The sequence below is a fragment of the Barbus barbus genome, assembly GCF_936440315.1.
Source record: "Barbus barbus genome assembly, chromosome: 17".
Taxonomy (NCBI): Eukaryota; Metazoa; Chordata; class Actinopteri; order Cypriniformes; family Cyprinidae; genus Barbus; species Barbus barbus.
In genome coordinates this window covers 22,562,762-22,585,887 of record NC_136745.1, presented here as the reverse complement: position 1 = coordinate 22,585,887, position 23,126 = coordinate 22,562,762, and the positions used below count along the sequence as shown (strand labels likewise).

Here is a 23,126-nt window from a genome sequence, read left to right as displayed (position 1 = left end):
AAAGGATAATGGAGAAAACCATCTCTGGGAAAATGAGTCAAATAAACATGTCCAGAGATTAATATTGAAAAAGAAACTAGGTTATTTGTGTACACCGATGCAAAATCCCACTTGCCTCTTGTCACTGAAGGTGGATGTGGGAGTGGTTTCTTCATCATCTTCCCTGATGAATCCTGATTGGCCAGTTCAGTTCTTTGGTCACCCTGAGAGCTGCTGATTCCGGTTTATTGTTTATTTATTCAGGATGTGTGTGTTTTCTTATAAAAGGAAAGAAAAGAGTCAGGTACATAATTGAAATTGACATCTAAATATAAAATATTTACTAAATAGCTCACCCTTTCCTCGCCATTTTAGCAGCCATCTCTCAGCAGTCTGTTTTTACAAAATTCCAGTGGATATAAGCGGATTACTAACCTCTAGATTATCATATTTTATTTATTTTTTTCCTTTGAAACACTGCAGATCATAAGATAAAATGGGCAAAAAGTCACAAAGCTGATGATCTGACTGTTTTTAATATGAGAAATATCCTATAAACCATTTTTGGTTCAGTGCCCACAAGGTCGAGTGTGGCATAGACCAAGCTGTGCTAATGCCATGTGCTCATCCACATCATCCCTACGGTTGGCATACAGACAAGAAATGCTCTCTTTCCTCACTGAAAACAGAACACTGGAGTACATCCTGCCCGTGAGAGGGTAAATGAGAGCGACAGAGTAATAAAAAATAGAGAAAGAGAGAGAGTGAGAACATAGAGAGAGGAAGACAGGCACAGAATCTGCACATCCTCACAACCAGCACACCTTTACCGTTCACAACCGGACTCAAGACTGAATTGAGAAACTAAAGAAGGTGAGTACAGCAAATTTTGCATGAGTGAGTGAGAATTTAAAGTCTGTTAAATGGAAAAGGACAGAAAGATACAATAATGGTTCTTAGGATTTTTAATAAGAACTATTTCACATGGTACGTGAGCTGGCTATAAGGTTTTTTGAAGATGTAATGTTTTTTTTACAGGTTATTAAGATCAGATTATTGATTTCTTGGTTCTTTAAAAAGCATCAGTACATATTGTACACGATTTTTCTAAAGAACTATAAAACGAAAATGTATTTGTCTCATCATTATATATCAAAAATATTCTCTTTTGTGTTTTGAAGAAGAAAGTAAGTAATGCAGATTTGGACAAAATAATGTCAGATTTTTGAGTGAACTGTCCCTTTAAAAAAATCTTCTATGACATCAGGCTGTAACCTTTTGAGTCTAAGATCAGTGTAGGGCAGTATAAAGTATGAATATAGAAAGAACTGTGCAAGTACTCAGACTGGCTGAGCTGATATATAACAGTAACCTGCATGTAATTGGCGAGCCGGTGCATTTATCTGAATGAAAGTCATGTGATGACAAATGAGGTCATGAGGCACATATGAAGTCATTTCAATGTAGGAGTTGCATTGCCACACAGATCTGTAATTATAAAACTGTCTGAGTGATCTACTACAGCGGATAGAGAGGAGACAAGTACAAGACCGGGCAGCATGTGAAGGTCTTTGAAAAAATGGAAAGAGGACAGATGAAGGTAACATGAATTAAAGACAACCTGAAATGAGTGGCGGAGGAGGGAAAAAAGGAAGCAGGAGTGTTGATAATCTATCAAGTGGATTGTGATGGGAACGAAGGATGGAGGAAATAACTATTCACATGCTGAGATGATTGGTGGAGGTCATCTGATTTTCTCCCATAAACCTCTCAGACTCTCGGTTCGATTCAGGCATAAGTCACTGGCTCAGACAACTAGCTGGTCTAAGCTTTTCTGCTGGCACTCAGTAGATCACCAGCCAGAACCTGATGTCTACGGGTCTAAAGGGGAGGATGACCGGCCATTCCTTTATCTAGGGCGCACCTGGTGACTCGGAGCTGACCGCTATTATCCTTGCAAATAAACTAGAAGAGGCTCGGAGCTTTGTAAACAGGCCTCACAAAAACAATGGCATCGGTGTAGGTTTTGAAGCTGTGGAGGCGTCATTTGAAAAAGTATTCCTTCTGATTTGCACCAGAAGATAAACATTAATCCAAGAAGGAAACAAGGCTTTCCTGGAGCCAGAGACTACCAGAGGTTATATAATTGAGCTTACTGAGGCGTCACCTGTGCGTCTCTGTGCTGTCAAACATTCATTTAGCAGTCGGTTTGAATCCAGAGCCTGTGTTTACAATGTTGTGTGGGCTTAGAGCCTGAGGACACTGAGAGGAGTCCGCTTCAATTATGGAGAGCCAGTCAATCCGCAGGGGTATGATTAAAGCAGGTCCACTGTCCCTCTCCGGCAGCTTTCCATCTGACAAAAATATAAATGGAAGCTTGCAGAACAAAAAGCGATAAGACATGGATGGACACAGAAAAAAAAGACTGCTGTCAAATTGATATGTTACTTGAGTTGTAAAGAAATGTAGCCTGGGAAGTAACCCAAGGTTTGTTTTTTACATACTGTAGGTCATAGCGCTAAATAATGAATCCATGACCAAGCCCAGATAGAATCTGTTGATTTCCTTGTTCTCTTTTTTTTTATATTCTTTTTTAAAGGTATAAAGCTGCATATGAATATGCATACTTCCCTACTATATAGTAGGTGAAAAACAGCATGTGAAAATATTGGTGTCTCTGAATTTATGGTTTTCATAAAACAGTACGCAAAACAATGTGATTATTTATTTCTGAAGTGTGCACCCAATGGCCAAGTTACTATTTCATGAGGCCGCAGAAGAGGATTTTTGAATGATATTGAAGCAACGCAACTCACAGCTCACATAGCAGTGACAATATGACGAATGCAATATGTCCAAATTAGGACTACAGTCATACTTAACATAATATCGTTCTATATACAAAGCAAATACCCATTCAAAGTCCACATGTTGCACAGGCCAATATAAAAACAGTTTTGGACTGATACAGACACCTAGTTTTGTGGATGTAGCATTACTGAAAAGCTCAAGTTTTTAGTTAACGATTCTACTGAATAACAATCAGCTTTGATTCATTTATGGCAGAAACTTACTCTGGGTGTAAATAGTGGCATAGTAGATACAGCCTACTGTTTGTACCAAGTATTAATAACAATAAATAACATTGTTTTCACTAAATGCAAACAGTGGTAGTTGCTATTCACACAGAGTATAATGTCCAAAATAAATTGCATTTACCCAAATTGTATTTTATGATTGTAAATGGACGTTCTTGCCCCCTGAAATACATTTTGTAATTTATTTTGGCATTTGAAATTTAAACAATTTGAAATTTGAAAGTAAGTTTATTGTCAATTTTTAAATTATATTTCATTAAGCAAACACTGTTTACAAAATAAATTTAGCATATATTTAAAATATTCTGGAGAGATAAAATATATATTTTGTGGTGTGGGCAATGAAAATCTAATTAGCCAATGCACAACCAAGGTTTAAAATCTGTGGAACTTTTTTCTATTGCACAAATTCCATGTGGTCCAGGCTTTGTCCTTTAGTAATGAGTTAGCCAGAGGAAGAGTTGGCAATCAAAAAAGCCCAGAAAATCCCTGCAGTGGAATGACAAACACTCTCCCCCGAGGAATCCTAAAAGAACGTAAGCAGGATGAAAAGGTGGGGAGAAAATAGCGTGACAAGAGACAGACATAGAAAGGAGAAACTGGGAAATAATGACATAGAACGTCTCACAGAAACTTCAAAAGTAACAGGTGTGACAAAAATGATCGGTATATGGGAAACAATAGAGAAGAAAGACACTGATGCAAAATGTGATGTGAATTTACAACAAGGAACAAAGCAGCATTGAGATTGAAACTGGAAGGGGGGGGGCAGTTGAGTGAAGAGAAGAGAGATTGGAAGAATGCAGCATGTCACAAGCCACATTGTTAATGACATTGATTTATAGGGAGCCGAGCAATGAGAGGGCTTCATCTATAAAACTACAGGTGCCATGAGAGGCAACTAACAAAGCTGTGCACATATACAAGAGAGAAAGAGGGAGAGGGAGACACTGGGGGAATGGGGACGCAGAGAGGGGCTATTCTCTGAGCCAGTCAAGTGATGAGTGTGAGGGAAGCCATGCTTGGACGGAGAAAACACACTGTGTGCTGAGAAACAATAACATATTTAAATAGGATATAGAAGAGCCAAGAAAAACAGGAGACAAAGAAAAGGATTGAGAACACCTGGATACATTTTGCTGGAACACTAAGAGAAAAAGAGACCAAGAAGAAGAGTGAAGGGTAAAGCCACAATGATCTGCATCTCAGATCTCCACAGGTAACTGCTTTCATTGTGATGTTCATGCGGCATGACAGAGATGAGGACAGCTGATGGATGGAGGGAGGAGGTGGAGGAGGAGAGGAATAATTAAAGAATGGGAAGATGGAAATGAGAAAGAAAATGTAGTAGGAATGATGAGATGAGTGGCATGCCTACAAGAAGATGGAACACTGTTTACATTCTGGAGAATATATGTGATAGATTTTGTATTGATAATTCAATATGTGATTTTAGATTACTGCAATAGTAATCTATATGTATTTTTAAAAAATATTTAAAAATACATATATTTTAAAAAATGTATGTGAAATTGCTGACACATAATAATCTCAAGGTTTTACTCTGTAACACCTAGGGTGCAAAAGGTCTATGTGACTAATTTAGAAATAGAAGTGCATTGGCATTTTGAAAGATTGCTCTAATCTACAAGAATCCATTGAGAAAAATAGAGGGGGAGAGAGAGACTTAGAATAAAGGGAAACAGAGTGAAACAGAGAGAGAAATGGTTGGTGGGGGCTGATCTGTGGTAAAATGGTCCAGCGCCTTTCATTACGGACTGCTTCTTGTTCAGGTCCCATGACAATAACTGCAGTGGTAATTGCTGGTGTGTCTTGAGGCAAAGCAATCAGCTTCATAAGCTTAAAGTAAAGAGAAAGAGTGACCAGGAAGTTGTGCATTAAATAAAATGGTACATTAATGAAAAGCTGTTGGTGGTGCAGTTGTGTGTGGGCAGAGAGGACTGCTGCCATCTAGTGGTAAAGTTCTGGGACATAACGTTTGCATGATTTATGGGTACTTAGGAGGGTCAAGAAGGACCACTGCCCCAAGAGCTTGAGCTGAGAGACACCTGGAAACAATGCAATTAATATCAGATAATTAACTAATTATAATGGCATTTAACAGTGTATTAATAGAATTAACAATGATATATTATTGTACTGATACTGCAAAAAGATATTGCAGGGTTTCCACGATCTCTGAAAATCTGGTAATATCAAGGAATTTTAAAATTGTGTTTACCAGGCCTAGAAAAGTCATGAAAATTCCATAATAGATTTTTTTTTTCATTGAAATATTTGTTTAATTAGCAAATTGTTCTGTTGAGTTATTTGAAAAATGTTATTTCATTAACTATTGCTGAATAATTAATTATCAATTTGCTAATTACTAAAATTTTTATATAATCAAAAATGACCAAAAAGGTAATAGAAAAGAGATTTAATCATCAAAAACAGCATGAACCCAGTATAGAACCCTGCATCAATTTGTGTTATCACTGTTTTATCATCAGCCATTTAAAGGGATAGTTCACCCAAAAATGATTATTCTGTCATTATTTACTCACCCTCAAATTGTTCCAAACCTGTTTGACTTTCCTTTCTTCTGCTGAACATAAAAGAAGATATTTTGAAGAATGTGGGAAACCAACCAACCAACAATCTTCTTTTATGTTCAATAGAAGAAAAAAAAATTATACAGGTTTGAGTAACATGAAACAACATTCTTTTTTGGGTGAACTATCACTGAAAATAAATGAGAATTAAAGCTACAGTTCTTAGTTTTACAAGCATAATTTTGATTAAAAATAAATAAATTAAAGAAATAAGTTCATAAGTCTAAGACATTTCAACAGGCAAATGTAGAGTACAAAGGTGAAATTACAAAAACGTATTCTCTAATTAGTATAATCCCTCTGAAAAAACAATGTGTGGGTGCCAAGATTGGACCATCAGACCAGCTGGTGCCCGGGGTGTCGTAGGACCGTAATCTGTCCTTGATGGGGACGATTTTAACTAAATGTTTTTCTTAAATCCTCTTCACAGCCACTGCTCATCTGTATCACATTATCACAGAATGCTGCTCTATCTTCTGTTCTGGATGAGTCTATTTCTGTTGATTACAAACGGGTGAGTAAAGAGATAAACATCTGATGCACTGAGGCTAAGAATCACCGGACATCCACATTGTTACCATTTCTCCCTGTCTCCCAGTGAAAGAGGGTTTTATGGGAATCATTACGCCGAGTGGAATGATTCGCAACTGCAGCCAACCATACAGAGGCTGATGAAAGGCTACAATCGATACCTAAGGCCAAACTTTAACCGTGAGGCTAATTAAATATAGATGGAGAATTAAAACACATACACTTATTTAAATAATTAAAACCTAATAAGAAAAACACATTTCTTTGTTTCCACAGATGGGCCTGTTGAAATTGGAATGAGTTTGGATATTGCCAGCATTGATGCCATCTCTGAGATTAACATGGTGCTATTTACGTTTATAAACATTCTTTGATAAGAGGCTTCAGGTAACAGATTAATAAGATTCTGATCAATTTTGTTCATGCACTTTCAGGACTACACAGCCACTATCTTCCTAAGACAACGATGGCGAGATTCCCGCCTGGTATTCCCTGGAAATGAAAGTCTGAGTCTGGATGGGCGTCTGGTTTCTTTGCTGTGGATCCCCGATACGTTCATCCCTGATTCTAAACGTTCTTTCCTCCATGATGTAACTGTGGAGAACCGTTTGATCCGCATCTTCAGCAACGGCACTGTGCTCTACGCTCTTCGGTAAACACGGACTCTGAATTTACAACTTCTTACCAAAGGCTGAACAGCTGCTCTAGGCAGATGTATGTGCATCTGAGGAACCTTCCCACTGAAATGGTTCAATCAATATTCCTCCTTTTCTTCACAGCATAACAGCAACCATCGCCTGCAACATGGACCTCACCAAGTATCCTATGGATAGACAAGAGTGTACTTTGCAATTAGAAAGCTGTAAGTGTTGTCACTCAAACAAAACAAATGCATATGGTTTTTACTTATTTTATTGATTATTAAATAGCAGGCTGTACAGACCCTTAAACCTGTATGTGTTTGCATGCATGTTCAGGGGGCTATAATTTACAGGATGTGGTGTTTTACTGGACCCGAGGGAATGACTCAGTGAAGGGGTTAGATACACTGCGTCTGGCCCAGTACAGTGTGGAGAGCTACTACACAACCGTATCTGAAGCTGTGTATGAAACAGGTAAAAACATTGAATTTTATTGTGAATATCTTGGTCACTTTTACATTTTATCTTAATAAAAAATACCAGTCGGTCTTCGTCCTTCAGCCACAATCTACATTGATATTTATGAATTTGTCAGACGTCTTCCTTCTAAGCGGCTTACAGCGCAATCGTGGTTTACAAAATCCCCAAAAAAAGAATTTGGACACTTAAGCCAGACTTAAAGATGTATGAATGTCATTGCATTAGATAACAAAAGATCATCCAAATGACATTTCAAAGAAAATAGCACAAGCACCACAAGCACAACTATTCCACAAAAAGAGATTTAAGGTTTAGAATTATAAAACAAACAATTGCATTGCATATTTTTTTTCTGCAGATGCCACTTGGTTTAATCAACTGTGTGTGTGTGTTTTCTTTTAACACACTGAAATTCATACATTAAAATTTTGGTCCCACTGTACATTTATTCATTGCATATATTTCCTAGTAATCAAATGTTTAACTTTTGTATTGCTAGTGCTGCTGTCTACAGTGTAAAAAAAAAAGAAAAAAGAAAATCAGTTAAATTAACAGTAAAAAACTAAAAACACAAAAGCAAAAAACATATGCTGACAATTTATCAGCTAATATAAGATGGCATGTTGGTGCCTGAATATTTGACAACTTATTATCACAAATATTTAAGTGATATAATGTTAATACTATAATTTACTACAATAACCAAAATTTGAATTTTACATTAAAATGTAGCTACCGAAAAACCACATGATAATACAGGAGTAAAACAGAAAGCAGACAAAACATAACAACAAATACCTTAATGTACATTACTGATAACAAAATGAGAAGAACTATTTAAAAAATATGTCATTCAGGGGCTATATATATATATATATATATATATATATATATATATATATATACACACACACACACACACTGTATATATTATATGATAAGATATCTTACACTTAATCAAACTATTTTTATTGTAGCATTCTTATAATACTTTTTTGTGAAAATTGCACACATTTTTTTTTTTTTTACATTGAATCACCTACAATATTTTGGATCTGTTGCAGGTTTTTACCCGAAGCTAGTTCTGCACTTCTCTTTACGTAGAAATGTACTGTTCTTCATTTTGGAGACGTATGTGCCCTCAACATTGCTGGTGGTTCTGTCATGGGTGTCTTTCTGGATCAGTCAATCCTCCGTTCCAGCTCGCACCTGCATCGGCCAGTGATTCTAAGAGCTTATTACTCTACAGACATATGCAACAAAACATTTCTAGATTAAACAAACTGAATATTCTCTGTCAAATCTATTTATTTGACAGGAGTGACCACTGTTCTTACCATGACCACACTGATGATGGGTGCCAGAACCTCACTTCCCAATGCCAACTGCTTCATTAAAGCTATCGACGTCTATCTCGGCATCTGTTTCACCTTCATATTTGGTGCTCTGCTGGAATATGCCTGCGCTCATTTCTGCACCATGCAGCACCAAACCATTGTAGATGTGCAAAGGGTGAGAAACCTCTGGAAAGTGGTTAAAATTACACATTTTTACAACCTATTATATTTTTTCATTTTTACATTAAATTTTCACAGGAACTACTCAAAGAATTCGAGGAGTCAAATGGTATGACTCACTTGGCAAATTCAACGTCCCCCAAAAAGATGCAGACAGAAGAATCCACTCAGCAGGAGACGCCTGAGCAATCTGTGACATGCGAAGGAAATGAAGCCCCAGACAAGAAGAAAGAGAAGGGGTGCGGTTTGTCCTCCGTAAAGCAAATGTCTCGCCGAGCAGCATCCATGATGAGTGTCGAGAATCCTAACAACATTGACAGACATGCACGTGTATTTTTCCCCATGGTTTTTCTCCTCGTCAATATTTTCTACTGGCTCTACTACCTTTTATTCTAATGGATGAACAACTCTACCTCCAATCTCCATTAATGAACAATGTATCGCAGAAATGACTGTAAAAGTGAAAAGACTGTTGGCTACCCATCAATTACAGTCCCCCTATAACAATAGCTGGACTTGATTCATTGTTGCATTGAAGCAAGTGTTTCTGAACAACAATGAAGGTAAAGATTATATGGACACACATAAATCACCATACAGACTCATTTGCAGCAGGACACAAAGAAGGACGCTGTTCGCAGTTGCCTTCACATTACTGATTTATTTAAGGGTTCAATGCTTTACCTGTTTTTCTTCTTGCTTTGTTTTGCTAGGTAAACGTAATGTGCTGTAGGGATGCTGTAAACTTCATAAGCACTGACCATAATAATTGGCATTAAAAAAGTGTATGCATGTATAACTGTATAGTGGGGTCCCCAGTCTGATTCCACATTGTCAAAATGAGAATCAAATGTAATTTTAACCTGTAAATAAAGTTTTAATATTAAAAAAAAAAAAAATGCATGAAAAACAACATCAAAGAAACGTATGCTATTATGCAATATTTCTAGGTCACTAACAATCAACTAAGCTGATTTGTGAAACATCTGACTACTTAATCACCCACTCATAATCACCCAACCTGTTCATCAATGGATCCATCCAGCCATATTAAAAGATACATTTGGAGATTTCACCTTCTTATTCGGGTTTACTATCAGACTGAACGCCATTCGTGCATCACTGCCAACATAAATCTATGATCCATTGCTTTACTCACTCTGGCCATAAGGTGGCACTGTCGCATTTACTCAATGAACATCGCCTGGTCAAAGAGGAAACTCCATCAGCCAATCAGGAAGCAGGATGCCTTTTAAAACTCAGCCGGGAAACGCGAAACCAAAACAAACGACATTGCTTGAGTAGAGAAGGAAAGATTAATCACAGATAAACGGTAAGATTTAACTTAAAAAGACTAAACCCCGGTTTCACAGACGAGGCTTAATCCTAGTCCTAGACTAAAATGTAAATCTTAGCTGTTTCAACTGAAAGAAACTTGCACTGATTGATCTTAAAATATATCAGTGGCTTTGTTTGTTTTGTCTCAAGATGCACCCCAGTAATGTTTTTTTTTGTAAGCATGTTTATTAAAATTACTTAAATTTCCTAATTGAACTATGGCCTAATGCTGGTTTAGTCTAAATCCTGCTTGTGAAACCGGGCCTAAATTACGTGTAAATTAACCAGACTGTATGTAAATTAATGGTAAAACTCACGTAAGTTAATATACCGCGAGTCACTTTTATTGTTTAGTGTAAAACTGGCAAACTGAATGAACTAAAGCGGGACGAATTTGCTTCATTTACAAATCACGAATGGCATTATTTGATACAAGCAAGTTAAATTTCACTGTTGCTTGTCAACGCTTCTCAAAGCTAACGTTACAGACATGGACGCCATGATTTACCTGGATCAGGAGAACGGCAGACTGACCACTCCAGCCATCAAATCTCGCCAGAACAGACTGCACTCTGCTCCAGGTCAGAGACCAACATAGGTTTTGTTTCATAACCAAAACGGGACTATTCACGAAGTCCTTAACTTCCGTCTGTCACATTTCCAGATCAGTGCTTGAGAACACCTCTGACAGGAAAGGCACGTCTTGGCGCTCCTCTGCAGTCCAGCCGAAAAGCTTTGGGTGTCATAAATAAGGTTGTTGCCACTCCAGCAGCATCTCATAAAGCAGAGGAGAAGACTAAACCTGCTGAAGCCAAGGTTTGTTCTTGATGTGTAGAGAGAACCGTATGAAAGTTGTTTGTAGGTTGATTAAATGTTTTGTTCCATCAGTGTAAGGCCCCTGCTCAGCCAGCTAGTGAGGAGTTGCCAGAGATTGAGAAGTGTTTCCCATACAATCCAAGCAGTAAGACCGACCTGCTGTTTTATGGTTTTAAAACTAAACTTTTGACTTCAGCTCTTGATAATGCTGTCCCTTGTTAAATTTTGTAGAGTTTGAGTCCTACGGTGTTCCAGATGAAGTCTACCTCAGTCGTTTCTCTCTGGCTGGTCTGAGAAAACCGATGTGGCCGACAGCTTCAGCTGTGGACGAGCTGCTTCTGGACCCATGTTTGCCACTCTCACCTTTAAAGATGCCCAGAGGTAATGGATGTATTTAGAAATGTAGCTTAAAGTTGTCAATGAAGTCTTTATGCCCCGTTAAGCTTTTTATTTATTTTTCCCCTTCCCTCTCTCTCATGCAGCAGTGGAATATGTTGATGAAATGGAGGAATTCCTGCAGACGATCAGTGAGCTGACTGTTGACTTGCCCCCTGAGTGTGAACTCTAAACTTTCATGTGGATTATGAACTCTGTACTTTTAAAATTGTTTTTTTTTTTATTAATTTAAACGTTTTATGAAACTTCTGTTTGAATGTTAATCTGACACCAAGCGGTCTTTGTTTGACCTTAACTGGGTCAGTTCCTAAGCAGTGTTATAACCAATGGTGTTGTATTTCATTAAACATTTAACTAACAATCTTCTAGTCCTCTTTCTGTAAATCCAGTTTCTTAGGAATTTTTTTTTTTTTTTTTTTGTGGCATAGGGTTATTTTTTTCTGTTCTGGAAAATGACTGTGATCACTTTGTTTGGGTTAGGGGCATTACGGAGATCTTATTAAAAACCAGACTCTGTTATGTTGCCCTATGCTAATGCAAGTCTATAACTTTTTTTTTTTTTTTTTTTAATAGAATATTCCCATCTCCAAGTCTAAAGACACTTTAAAGTGCAAATGTTACTCACATTAAAAGGTGGTAAAGAAAAGGTTACAAACAGAAGGATCCGTTAAAAACATTGAGGCTAGTTTAAAAAAAGGAATGTTAAAATTTACAATTGTCATATGTACACCGTTATTAGCACCACTTTGTTAAGAGCAGGAGTTACCCCAGAAGTACTGAATAAGCAATGTAAAAAAAAAAAAAGACTGAACAAATCAATCACCAAGTCTCTTAAAATACTATTCTAAAGTAGATTGTCTCAAACATGCGTTCCCATCTTTCTTTATAACCTGCCCACAACTTTCTTGCACTTTCAATGGACAAACTAATATTCCTCATACTGCCTAATTCCTTCAATATTTTGCACCAGTAATGTAGAACTTCACAAGATATAGGACGTCATCATTTGACTGCAAAGTATTAATAGAGATGCTTTGTCATTGTAGCCCCATTATAAAGTTACAAAAGTGTCAGCCGTCGTAGTCAAAAGATTTGCATATACAGCAGTCTGTCTTGGGGGAAGTTGGTAGAAAAGTCCTCATGTTATCCTTGACATGGCACAAAGTCTGTAGGTCTTCCTGATCAGCAGTTTAAGTCCCCTTCTTGGATTCCCATTCCTGGGTAAAAACAAAGCATTAAAGTTTAAGTTACACACACAAACAGGCCTATTCTGCAACATAAAATCTTAATAGCAGGGACCCAAACTGATCAATGAAACTCATTAGAGACTGAATGTTTTAATATGATCTCTATTGATGCAGCAAACTGTTCTGTTTGCATTATCTCTCTTTTGATGCATTGCATAATGTTGTGAACACGGATGTGTTTACCTTAGCTTTCTGCATAACATTTCCCTTAGTGGATGCATAGATGGAGGGGGGCCGCTTATGAATTTCAGAGGCGCAGTTGACAGGAAGAAACGACTCAATATACCGAGTCTCCGTCCTTTGAGTCTATCAGGAAAACAAGCAGCATATTTAACAATTTTAATCAAACTAATAATTCTAATATTTGCTTTTTAGGTCCAGTCAGTACCTTGTTTGTAGGTTTAGACTCTGTCGGTGCCCCCAGTTCTCCACCAGCCAAAGATTTCTTCAGGTTCTCCTTCACCTGCGTGAGCTTGAGCTCTAGGTCCACACGCTCTCCTTCTTTCACCCGACAGCTGTCCTCCAGCTGGGCTACACACTCCTCTAAAGCCAACTTCTGCTTATCTGCACAACATGTACATAGTTCAATTTACATATGAATTTCTGGCAGATCCATTATGACCACATAAACAAAGAAATTACATCAATATGAGTTTAAGAACAGTAGTTTTTTTTCAATGTAAAATAAAAAAAAAGTATTCAAGAAAACATTTAATCATTTTACAGTACTATAAAATACTGTTCTAATATTTATAGCTGTCTTAATTTTTTAAGCCATATTGCAATTTAAAAGTTTTCTGTGTTATGATAATATGGAAGGTACCCTCTCAAGAGAATAATTTTGAACACCATGTATCATAAACATGGATATAAAAGAGAAACGAGGACATACGTTTATGTGACAATTAAAATTTACAATATGCTAAAAGAAAAAAACGCAATAAAAAGCTATTTTGCTAGTAAAAGTGGGGGAAAGTCACTTTTTAAACTATTTTGAAAGAGTCCCCGAGTATCTCATTAAATAGGCAGGAAAGCTTGCTTTCTCACCCGTTGCACCCTTCATCTTCTTTTTTGCATCTCGTTTCTTATTCCGCAGTGAGACTAGTGCACTTCTGATACTCTCTATTTCTTTCTCCAGGTCTTCTTTTTCTTTCAAGTATCGGCGTGCGTCCTCTTGTGCCCGCGTTTTCCCATACCTCCCGTATTGATTTGCGTCTGCAATGTCAAGTAAAGGTCAAAGATCAGAACCTAGAAGTCTGTGGGAAGGTGGCAAAGCTCTTAGCACTTATCTGGTGGGAGAATGAGTGTGAAAATGCAGAAAGCTGTTGATCAAACCAAAAGGTCTTGTTAAGCTCAGGCTACATTATTCTGACTGCTTTTGATGTGACAATGCAAGAACTCTGCAGCCATTTTTAAAATTGCCAAAATAAGGCAAAGCAGTAAGCAGAAACCATCTTTAAACCATCATACTCTATATTAAAGTCTATGCTGAATCCAACAGCTGTGTTTGTTATAAGCACAACCAGCACAGTGCAGAGTGTGATGGGACTCACTGGAGCCGTGGCGCTTTAGGGTGATTTGTGGGCTGGGCTTTCCTGTGTCACTGCTGGAGAAAGATGAACGACGTTTCGTTTGTGCTCCTCCCTTAAACCTCTCATTTTTCTGCTGAAAGTAAAAAGTGTACCAGGTCAGATACTGTCTATATATATATATATATATATATATATATATATATATATATATATATATATATATATATATATATATATATATATAGGGCCTCAGCAAACTTCCAAGAATGCTGAGGATGTCCAAAAATGATTAAACATAATTATTAATACAATTCATGTTTATATTATTTAATAATAATTTAATTAAAAACTCAATCAATGACTATTGTGTGTGTTAGTTTTTTTTCACCAAAAAAGACAAACAAGCAGTTCTGTCATAAGGAATGCATTTAATATTTTGTGTGTGCATTATTCTAATATACAAGTTAACAAATCAAACTATTTTTCCACTACTTCAATTTGAAAAAAAAAAAAAAAAGATTTTTTTTGTGTATTGTGTAACCTGATCACATGATTTGAGGCACGCACAGATGTAGAACAGAAGCTTCTGTGCAGGTATCTGAAGGTTCAGCATGGGTTTAACAAGCCACTCAGAGGCCAGAGGCCACGACGACTGAACCTGCTCTAACCCCTGATTACTGCACTAGTCATCACACACTTCTCATCTTTCATTAAAGTCCAGTCCAGGCACATGCACAGAGGCACAAGGATACATCTGATCTCTTCTTAAAGGTTAACAGAATTGCCATGTTGTCTATGATGCATGTACATGTTGTGTATTTCTCTCTATATGCTTTGCATTTAAGTCTGTGCACATCAAATTTTCTTTTGGAGGGAGGGTTGTGAAGCATATGGCTTGTAAAAAGTGTCCTCTGAGAAAAAGACTGGAAACCACTGTCTTAGAGTGTAACCTGACCATGACCACAAACCTCTATGGCTTCGAAAGGGACCTCATCATACGTTCTCGAATCTGTGGAGGTTGCCCATCTAAATAAACAGGAATAGAAACAAGGTGGTCAAAATCAACAAGATGACCCAATGTAAAACTCCAGCCCTCTTCTCCTTCACCCTCAACTCACAGGAAAGAGTGACGGGCAGCTGTACGGATGTTGGCAATAGTTTCCACATCTACGTAGTCATAATGAAGGGACTCGGGGTCAGCAGAGGAACCGGTTTCTGCCAACAGGACTCCCAGCCAGCGGCCCATGTCCTCTGAGCAACTCGCCTAACACAACACACACAACACACACACACACACACACACACACACACAGAGGGACAAACATGAGCTACAAGCACAAACAGAGCCAGAGACAAAATATATATTACACACAGACATAAAGATTTGGACGGAATTTATTGTTTTAATTTCGTCACAGGATAAATGAGTATTAAAGAATTACAAAACATTTTTTTTTTTTTAGCTATTTTATTGATAATATGATAGGAATGCACAATACATCCGTTTTATTGTTAACAAACTATAAGTAACACTTAAAAATTTAAAATGTAAACTAAAATGTAATCTAAATAAAATAAAATGTATATAAAAATAGTTTAAAAAGTTATAAAAACAATTGACAATTACTAAATGACTAAAATGTAATCTAAAATAAAACTGAACACATAAATTCTAAAATTAAAAAATGTCAATGAATACTATAATAGTATATAAATAATCCTAAAATAACACTCAGTTATCAGCCAAAATTATGGATTTTTACATTTATCAGTATCAGTCAAAATTGGATATTTCATTATGCATATTTATTTCCTTTGTTTTTACATTTAGGTAACATTTGCTGTCATGTAACATTCACTTAAAGTTAATATTTAAAAACACTAATAACTAACAACGTTAACACTGTTCAATGTAATATTTAAGTAATTTCAGAATGAATATCCATTTTTCATAATGCATATTATAATGACGTGATGTAAATATTTTTAAATGCTGCAGGTGAATACATATGAGTGTTTCATTTTTATATATTTAGACAAAATATTAAATAATTTTAATATCCATAAAAACTTTTGGCTTGTCTTCATCAGCTAGAATTTTCATATTGCTAACTACTAGAATACATCTCTATGAAGCATTGCTGTGAAAAGTCACACAAGATACCTCTAAAGCTGCCAGCTCTGCACCTCCTTTCAGTATCCTCAGGGCGAAAGGGTGTTTGGGCCCGAGGCCTGGGACGACCTCGCATCCCTTCAGAGCCACAGTAGTGTGGGGGACCCGCTGCTCTCCTTTCTCATGGTAAAGGTAAAGAGATCCGGCCCGCACACGACCCCAGTGTTCCTTCCAGCACTGATTCAACAGCACTCCTACATAACCTGACACACACACACAAAGAATTACAGCAATTATTACAGTACTCCCACCTCTGTTTCATGGTGTAGATTTATTCTGCTTCACTGTCTGACATCAAAGGCTAAGAAAGAGAAGTTGAAAATAACAGGTGGAGAGAGTCATGGGTATTGTAATCTGAGAAAGAGAAAGGGAGACGAGAGAGAAAGATGCGTGTCCTACCACACCGAGGATCCTGGTCGAGTGACGTGCGGGCGTCTCCTGGCAGTGGAGGCTTTCTTTTGGAGAAACTGATAATTCTTGTGATCTTTCTTCCTGCAGCTCGGCTTACGGTGCCCGTTAGCTCTGACAGTGCACCTCGCTTGGGTTTACCTGTAAACACGCGTTTGATGGTTCAGTGAAACAATGTAAAGATATGCGTGGTCTACAGACACACAATCAGTAGGAGTTAGGCCAAAGCTAATAAAGATTTCACTGATCCAAACAATGATAATCACAAACAATCCACATCCTGTATAAAAAATGCCTGCTTGTTAATAGAGCACTTGTGACAATGCTCAGGGGAAAAAAGGATGAATAAAGTGTGTGTGTGAGAGAGAGAGAGCGAGAGAGAGGGAGGGAAAGAGAGAAACAAGATGTTTACTTTAAGAAATTTTGAGTGCTCCTTGCCATGATAATCTTTCCAAAGCAATGATATTGATGTTTTGAGTGGTTGCTGCTATGTAGTTTTTAAGGAGTTATGGGTGTTTTTTCTCTCACAGTGAGGGGAATTGCTGGGGTGTCTAAGGCTTTCTGAGTTGTTGTGTTGTTGATGAGATGTTCTGACTGGTTTTTAATATGTTGCCAGAGCTATATAGTAACTGATTACATGAAATCTGAATTACGTAATCAAATAAGTACTTGTAATTAGATTAAATTACATTTTAAAATACTCATAATCAGACTAGTTACTTTTTTATTGATTACTTAAATGCATATTCACACAATAGCAACAAATTATTCATCATTCATTGATTCATTTTTTTTTCTTTCTAAAATGCCTACATGACATGCAGGTAAACAAAATATTTCATTTTTATTAAGCGTTTTATTTTGATTTGAAGTTATTTTAAAATGATTTATTTTAATGTTTATGACATTTTTATGACTTAATTATTAGCTTTTCATTAAACTCACAAACTCCCTGCAGTTCCTTCACGAACCCCAGTTTGACACAATGTTTAATTCACTTTATGTTGTATAAACAACAGATGAAATGTATTTTCTTTGCATTTTTAATAGCAGTTTGGCACAATATTATCCTATTTAAATCAATCTGATAAATGGAGGTAACGTTAAAAGTAATCTAAAAGTAATCAGAAAGTACTCTGATTATATCACCTAAAATGTGTAATGTAATGGATTACGTTACTAAAATTTTTGTCATGTAATCTGGAATCAGTAACAGACTACAATTTATCAGTAATATACCCAGCTCTGTATGTTGCTATGTGGTCACTAGGGTGTTTTGGGTGGTTTTTCACATTGTTATGTGGTTGCTAGGGTGGTTTAGGTGGTATCCAGGGTCCTGCTAGGCAGTTCATATGCAAAACAAAAATTCTGCAGGTTTAATTACTTTCACTTTATTTTACATTATACTTTGGATTTTTAAAAAATCCCTTGAATATGAGCAATAGTAACGCTTGCCTTAGAAAACATCACAAATAAAGAGAAAGGCAGAAGAGTTGTAAATCAGATTATAAAAAGAAAAGTGAAAGGTGTAATCAGAGAAGAATAAACTGAAGATCTCACCATGTTCCCAACCATCGCGAGCACTTTCAACACTTGGCATACTGTCAGAATCTGAGGTTTGCTTCTCTGAAGAACAGCACTACAGGGACAACAGCACAGCCAAATTAATCTGAACATGCCAAATTTTGAAAAGTACACATCTATAACAATTATATGACTAATAATGTATGAATATGCAGATTATTGGTGCTGTTGTGGCCAGACAGAGTTCAGACAGGAAACACACTCCCAGCACAGTCTACCTTTCACAACTGACTGCTGAATTCAGATAAAATGTGTTTCCTGACATACAAACACACACACATCATAACATTCCCCATGATTTTGCCTCTTACAACAGGTCCCTGAAATTTAACACATTATTTACAGCTGCTCTGACAGAATTTACCACCCTGAGCTTGACACCTTTTAATTAAAACATATGGAGAGTGAGCCCTGAACATTTAAATGCTGTCAGTCTGTTTACACACACGCACACACACACACACACACACACACACACACACAGACTGGCATTCACAGCAGCACTGGGGATGTAATTACACTCAATGACAGAGGACAGACTCTCATCCATTTAGAACATGCACTACTGTTCAAAAGCTTGAGGTCGGTAAGATTTTTTAATGTTGTAAACAAAGTCTCTTGTGCGCATCAATGTTGCATTTTGCATTTATTTGATCAGAACAGCAGTAAAAACAGTAATATTGTGAAATAGTACTACAATTTAAAATAACTTTTATATTTGAATATATTTTAAAATGTAATTCATTCATGTGATGGCAAAGCTAAATTACTCTAGTCTTCAGTGTCACACGATCCTTCAGAAATCATTCTATGTTGATTTAGTGTTCAAGAAACATTTCTTATTATTATCAATAAGAAGTCGTGGGGAAGTTGTGGCCTAATGGTTAGAGAATTGGACTCGTAATCATAAGGTTGCGGGTTCGAGTCTCGGGCCGGCAGGGATTGTAGGTGGGGGGAGTGAATGTCCAGCGCTCTCTCCTCTCCTAACCAACTCACAGTGAGACCACCATTTACAGAAAGTGAATCCCCCAAAGTTCCTCCAATCCATCACTGGTAAGCTTTTTATGTCAGTAATGAAGATGAGATGCACAGGAATCATGAATGAGACAAATGTGTGCTGGAATCCTACCTTATCCAGTTCAATCTTCCTAGGAATCATAGGTGATGATGGGCAGTCCAACCCATTCCCCTGACCTGTAACGTCACGCACCACCTGTAATCACACCAAGATACAAACACATCAGTGGTTCCCAACAAGTGTAAACATAGTCCTTCACACAGGGGGTCCCTTTTACAAAAGCAATTTTCCTCTTGTGCAATATTATTTCTGGCAGCAGGATACATCTATTGTGTATATGTATAATGGACTGATATCCAAGCGTGCGAGCGAGTGTGTTTACTTGGAGCCATTTCTCGGCTTGCTCCTTGCTCTGCACAGCCAACACCAGCGCCTCTCCACCGGGAAGAGAGAATCGGAGCTCGTGCTTCTTCCTCCGGCCGTCTTTGGGCACGTAGATGACGTTGCACAGGCTGAGCGGTATGTCCGTGTAGGGTGACTGGTCTTTAGAGCTTTTATAGCACTATAAAACAAGATTCAGAGGTGTCCATGTATCATAATAGTACCAAGAAATATCAAGGCTCATTTCTATCCCTCAGGGCTGTTGGCAGCTCACCTGGAGTCTGTTCTCGCGGATGACAGTGAGCTGTTTGGCCCACTGGCCGAAGCGTTTCTTCCTCAGCAGGAAGGCACAGATATGGCAGTCTCTCACAGGGGCCATGGAGTTCTCCTCTGAGGGCCACTGGTGCGTCAAACGCTGGCCTTTCTCTTCCTCTTCCTCATCATATGACTCATAAGAACTGCTTAAGGCATCCGAGTCATTATCTGCAGGAGAAGTAATGCCATACTAATACTACTAATAAGAAATGACATTGCTATTTATAGCATCAGGGTTCCCCCCCTTACAGGAGTTTTTGCGTCGTCCGTTCACTTGCGTTGTTGGGTAGCTGTTCTCAGCATCTTCGTAATATCCGTCTTCAATAGAATTAGGAGGACTGGAGCTGCCTGTAGATATATAAGAGATGCATAATGGCACATATTTTGTGACATAAAATCTCATATTTGTCATATCTGATGAGCTCTTTTGACCTGCAGTGCAAAGAGAAAAATCTGGCTTTGTGGAAGGAGTAAATAAAAGTCTTTACCAAAAGGTTGCATGGCAATGTGCATGAAATAATTGGTAAACCTTTGTGAAGTGAAATTTAGATGTGTGATTTCACTGACATCTCTTATCATCTTCTCACTGAATTGCTTGAATGCACAACAGTTTTCTTTTAGCATCACTATTAAACTTCTATTGTTTTATTTGAAGCATAAAAACACTCAACTTTTAGTGAGGGCATTTTCTTTTTTTCAAAGAGCCAAAATTTGGATATTTCTATTATTTAAATTGAAATAAAGGGGTAACTATTAGTGTTGTAGTACCCGAGACCGGACTCTGTCTTAAAGACACACAAAACTAGCATTTCATGGAGTTGGTCTTGACTTGGACAAATTTATTATTTGAAACGATTCATTGTGCAGCTTATTCCAGATAGAAAAACTCTTTATCTATGCAATTTGTAATTAAAATATAGCCATTTGCTCTGAAACAGCCTTTTAAGATGATGCCACTTTGTAAGCTCTTGGATAATGTCAACCAATAGCTATTTAAACATTGTTTTTTTTGTTTTTTTTCACAATCAATACAGCTCCATTCTGGTATGTAACATTCACATTTTCAAAATCCAGTCAATTCTTAGGGAATAAAATCCAATAGGAATTGACTTCTTGATTAGGATATTTCCTTCTTGAATAGACTATTTCATATGAAAATGTGTCCCATTATGGAAGCAAATGGGTTTAAATCTGCTATCCACTTTGAATTCAAGTGGTTCACGAAGAAAGAACTGTCATCAATGCTCTGAATCTTGCAAGAACACAAAGTTGTAACATCACGCTCAAAGTTATTTTATCTGTAGGAATTTATAAAGACCATGCCATGTTTTCCAAGCAACGGAAATACAGCAACAAGACTCACTGCGGCTGGTGATATATTCTGGCATCTTTCCAGGGCTGAGTGGCACAGCCTCTTCATAGTAATCCTCTGGAGGTGGTGTGTTGGGCAGGGGGGGAGGCGAGTCCGCTGTACTCTGGTCCAAAAAAATGTGGCAAACAATGACTTATTCGATCTGTCTGCCCCATCACATTAATACACACCATCTTTAACATCTGCTTTTCAGCGAGTTCTCAAAATATCGTAAAGCTATGTGGCTCAATTCCACCACTCGGCAAGTTACCCTAATAACAAATGATATGTGACCGCTGCATCCAATCAAAAGCCAAACCCACACGCCACATGGATGACGGCTGAGAAATACATCAGATACTGGCCACCGAGAACTATTGTACTGCTAATGGCACACAAACACACTGACACACACAATGAAAAATCTGACTGCTGGAAGACTGCGGATAGAATCTATGGGGACCTTGTGAAAGGCTGATGGTGACGTGACTTTAAGATAACAATCTGGCTCTGAACGTGCAATGCAGTTGGAAAGAGAAGTGCAGGTCTCACTACAGCATGATTAATCTTCCTGGCGTATCTCACGTTGCAGAGCAAGCCCTTATTACACACTGACATCAGGGTTAATGATGCACTATATATTAGTGTTGGGTCTAAGGAGCAGAGCATTATGGGTAATCCTCTGAGAGAAGATTTCTTACTGGTTTGGGGACAGTGTGGTTGGTGTGTTTTGTCTCTGACTCCTTCTTCTGATCCTCCATTTCAACTTTCAGCTCCCCGAGGTCACAATCTGTAAAAATGTGAAAACACATTTATGAGTGTAATATTCCAAAACATTGGAGGATGTTGAGAGAAACAAGTCTCATAGATACTCTCCACTTACCGAATGTATCAAAAAGGGATTCCACAAAGCTGGTTCCATTTCTGTATGCTGAGGTGTTCATGTATTTATAGTCTTTTCCAGTGACTGCAAAGAACGAGTAAGAGAAGAGAAAGAACACATGTATGTAGGACAACTGCCAAAAGCTTTTTCAGTGTCATTTATGAGAACAAAAAGGCCTCATCAAGCTGATGTTTTCCCTTAGGTCTTGTCACTTTCTGGCCCAAAGGGGTTTTTCTGTCTAAATTGTCTCAAGCATATTTTTCTATTAGTTCTCTGTCAGACTGATGTTTAATTCGCCATTTTTGTGCAGTTCTCTCCTGGAACAGTTCATAGCTCAATGTCGTCAATCAGATGAGACCACAGGGCCTAATAGGCTTATCCATGGTGGTCTACCAAATCTAACTAAGCTGACCAAAATGTTTTACAATCCTTCTCTTGGAGGAAGGAAGGGGTGTTTGATTAGGTTTAGAGTTAAACTCTGCAAAAGGGTGACTTTCCAGGAACATGACTGGACATACACAATCTACCAAATGGTGGTCCAACCACTAAACCCAACTTGGACCAGAAAATAACCATCAGACACTGATATTAGGTATTTACCTGAGGGCTGAAATTGTCTGAGAAGGTTCTTCACGGCTGTTTTCTTCTCTTCTGTAGTACAACTCAGGGTCTCATGGTCCAACAGCTTCAACAGCACATTCAACTCCGTCACCAAGAGCTCCATCGCTGAAGGTCAAAGCTTAGGGTTAGAGGCTGATAGAGACCAGACTATACAACTGTCAGTGCTTGTCAAAACAGATTAATTAGACCAATCATCAACCCG

General features: G+C 37.7%; 3 protein-coding genes across 8 annotated transcripts in view; 2 read left to right on the top strand and 1 right to left on the bottom strand.

The window, feature by feature from the left end:
* Nucleotides 1–741: 741 nt before the first annotated feature.
* gabrp (gamma-aminobutyric acid type A receptor subunit pi) lies at nt 742–9,746 on the top strand. The gene is made up of 10 exons (XM_079438375.1): nt 742–852; nt 6,123–6,206; nt 6,291–6,403; nt 6,500–6,567; nt 6,658–6,875; nt 7,003–7,085; nt 7,201–7,338; nt 8,409–8,561; nt 8,663–8,856; nt 8,940–9,746. The coding sequence occupies exons 2-10, from the start codon at nt 6,154–6,156 to the stop codon at nt 9,255–9,257; spliced, it is 1,338 nt and encodes a 445-aa protein (XP_079294501.1). The 5' UTR covers nt 742–852; nt 6,123–6,153; the 3' UTR covers nt 9,258–9,746.
* A 350-nt stretch (nt 9,747–10,096) lies between these two features.
* On the top strand, nt 10,097–11,767 carry LOC306883036 (securin-like). The gene is made up of 6 exons (XM_079438093.1): nt 10,097–10,194; nt 10,676–10,780; nt 10,864–11,015; nt 11,088–11,160; nt 11,247–11,396; nt 11,498–11,767. The coding sequence occupies exons 2-6, from the start codon at nt 10,690–10,692 to the stop codon at nt 11,581–11,583; spliced, it is 552 nt and encodes a 183-aa protein (XP_079294219.1). The 5' UTR covers nt 10,097–10,194; nt 10,676–10,689; the 3' UTR covers nt 11,584–11,767.
* Nucleotides 11,768–11,830: 63 nt separating this feature from the next.
* LOC306883297 (actin filament-associated protein 1-like 1) overlaps nt 11,831–23,126 on the bottom strand; it is a 28,812-nt gene continuing 17,516 nt past the window's right edge. For 3 of the 6 annotated variants that reach the window (XM_079438463.1, XM_079438459.1, XM_079438461.1), the window contains exons 2-19: nt 22,904–23,029; nt 22,304–22,387; nt 22,122–22,210; nt 21,433–21,544; nt 20,319–20,417; nt 20,029–20,237; nt 19,756–19,935; nt 19,485–19,568; nt 18,332–18,410; nt 16,763–16,912; nt 16,355–16,566; nt 15,309–15,454; nt 15,159–15,216; nt 14,212–14,320; nt 13,706–13,873; nt 13,047–13,222; nt 12,842–12,964; nt 11,980–12,628 (exon numbers count right to left, since the gene is read on the bottom strand). In XM_079438463.1, the coding sequence (XP_079294589.1) occupies nt 12,602–12,628; nt 12,842–12,964; nt 13,047–13,222; nt 13,706–13,873; nt 14,212–14,320; nt 15,159–15,216; nt 15,309–15,454; nt 16,355–16,566; nt 16,763–16,912; nt 18,332–18,410; nt 19,485–19,568; nt 19,756–19,935; nt 20,029–20,237; nt 20,319–20,417; nt 21,433–21,544; nt 22,122–22,210; nt 22,304–22,387; nt 22,904–23,029 (2,231 nt within the window). In that variant the 3' untranslated portion in view covers nt 11,980–12,601. Of the gene's footprint in view, nt 12,629–12,841; nt 12,965–13,046; nt 13,223–13,705; nt 13,874–14,211; nt 14,324–15,158; nt 15,217–15,308; nt 15,455–16,354; nt 16,567–16,762; nt 16,913–18,331; nt 18,411–19,484; nt 19,569–19,755; nt 19,936–20,028; nt 20,238–20,318; nt 20,418–21,432; nt 21,545–22,121; nt 22,211–22,303; nt 22,388–22,903; nt 23,030–23,126 lie in introns of all 6 variants that reach the window. The other 3 variants (XM_079438458.1, XM_079438460.1, XM_079438462.1) reach the window with 2 other exon arrangements.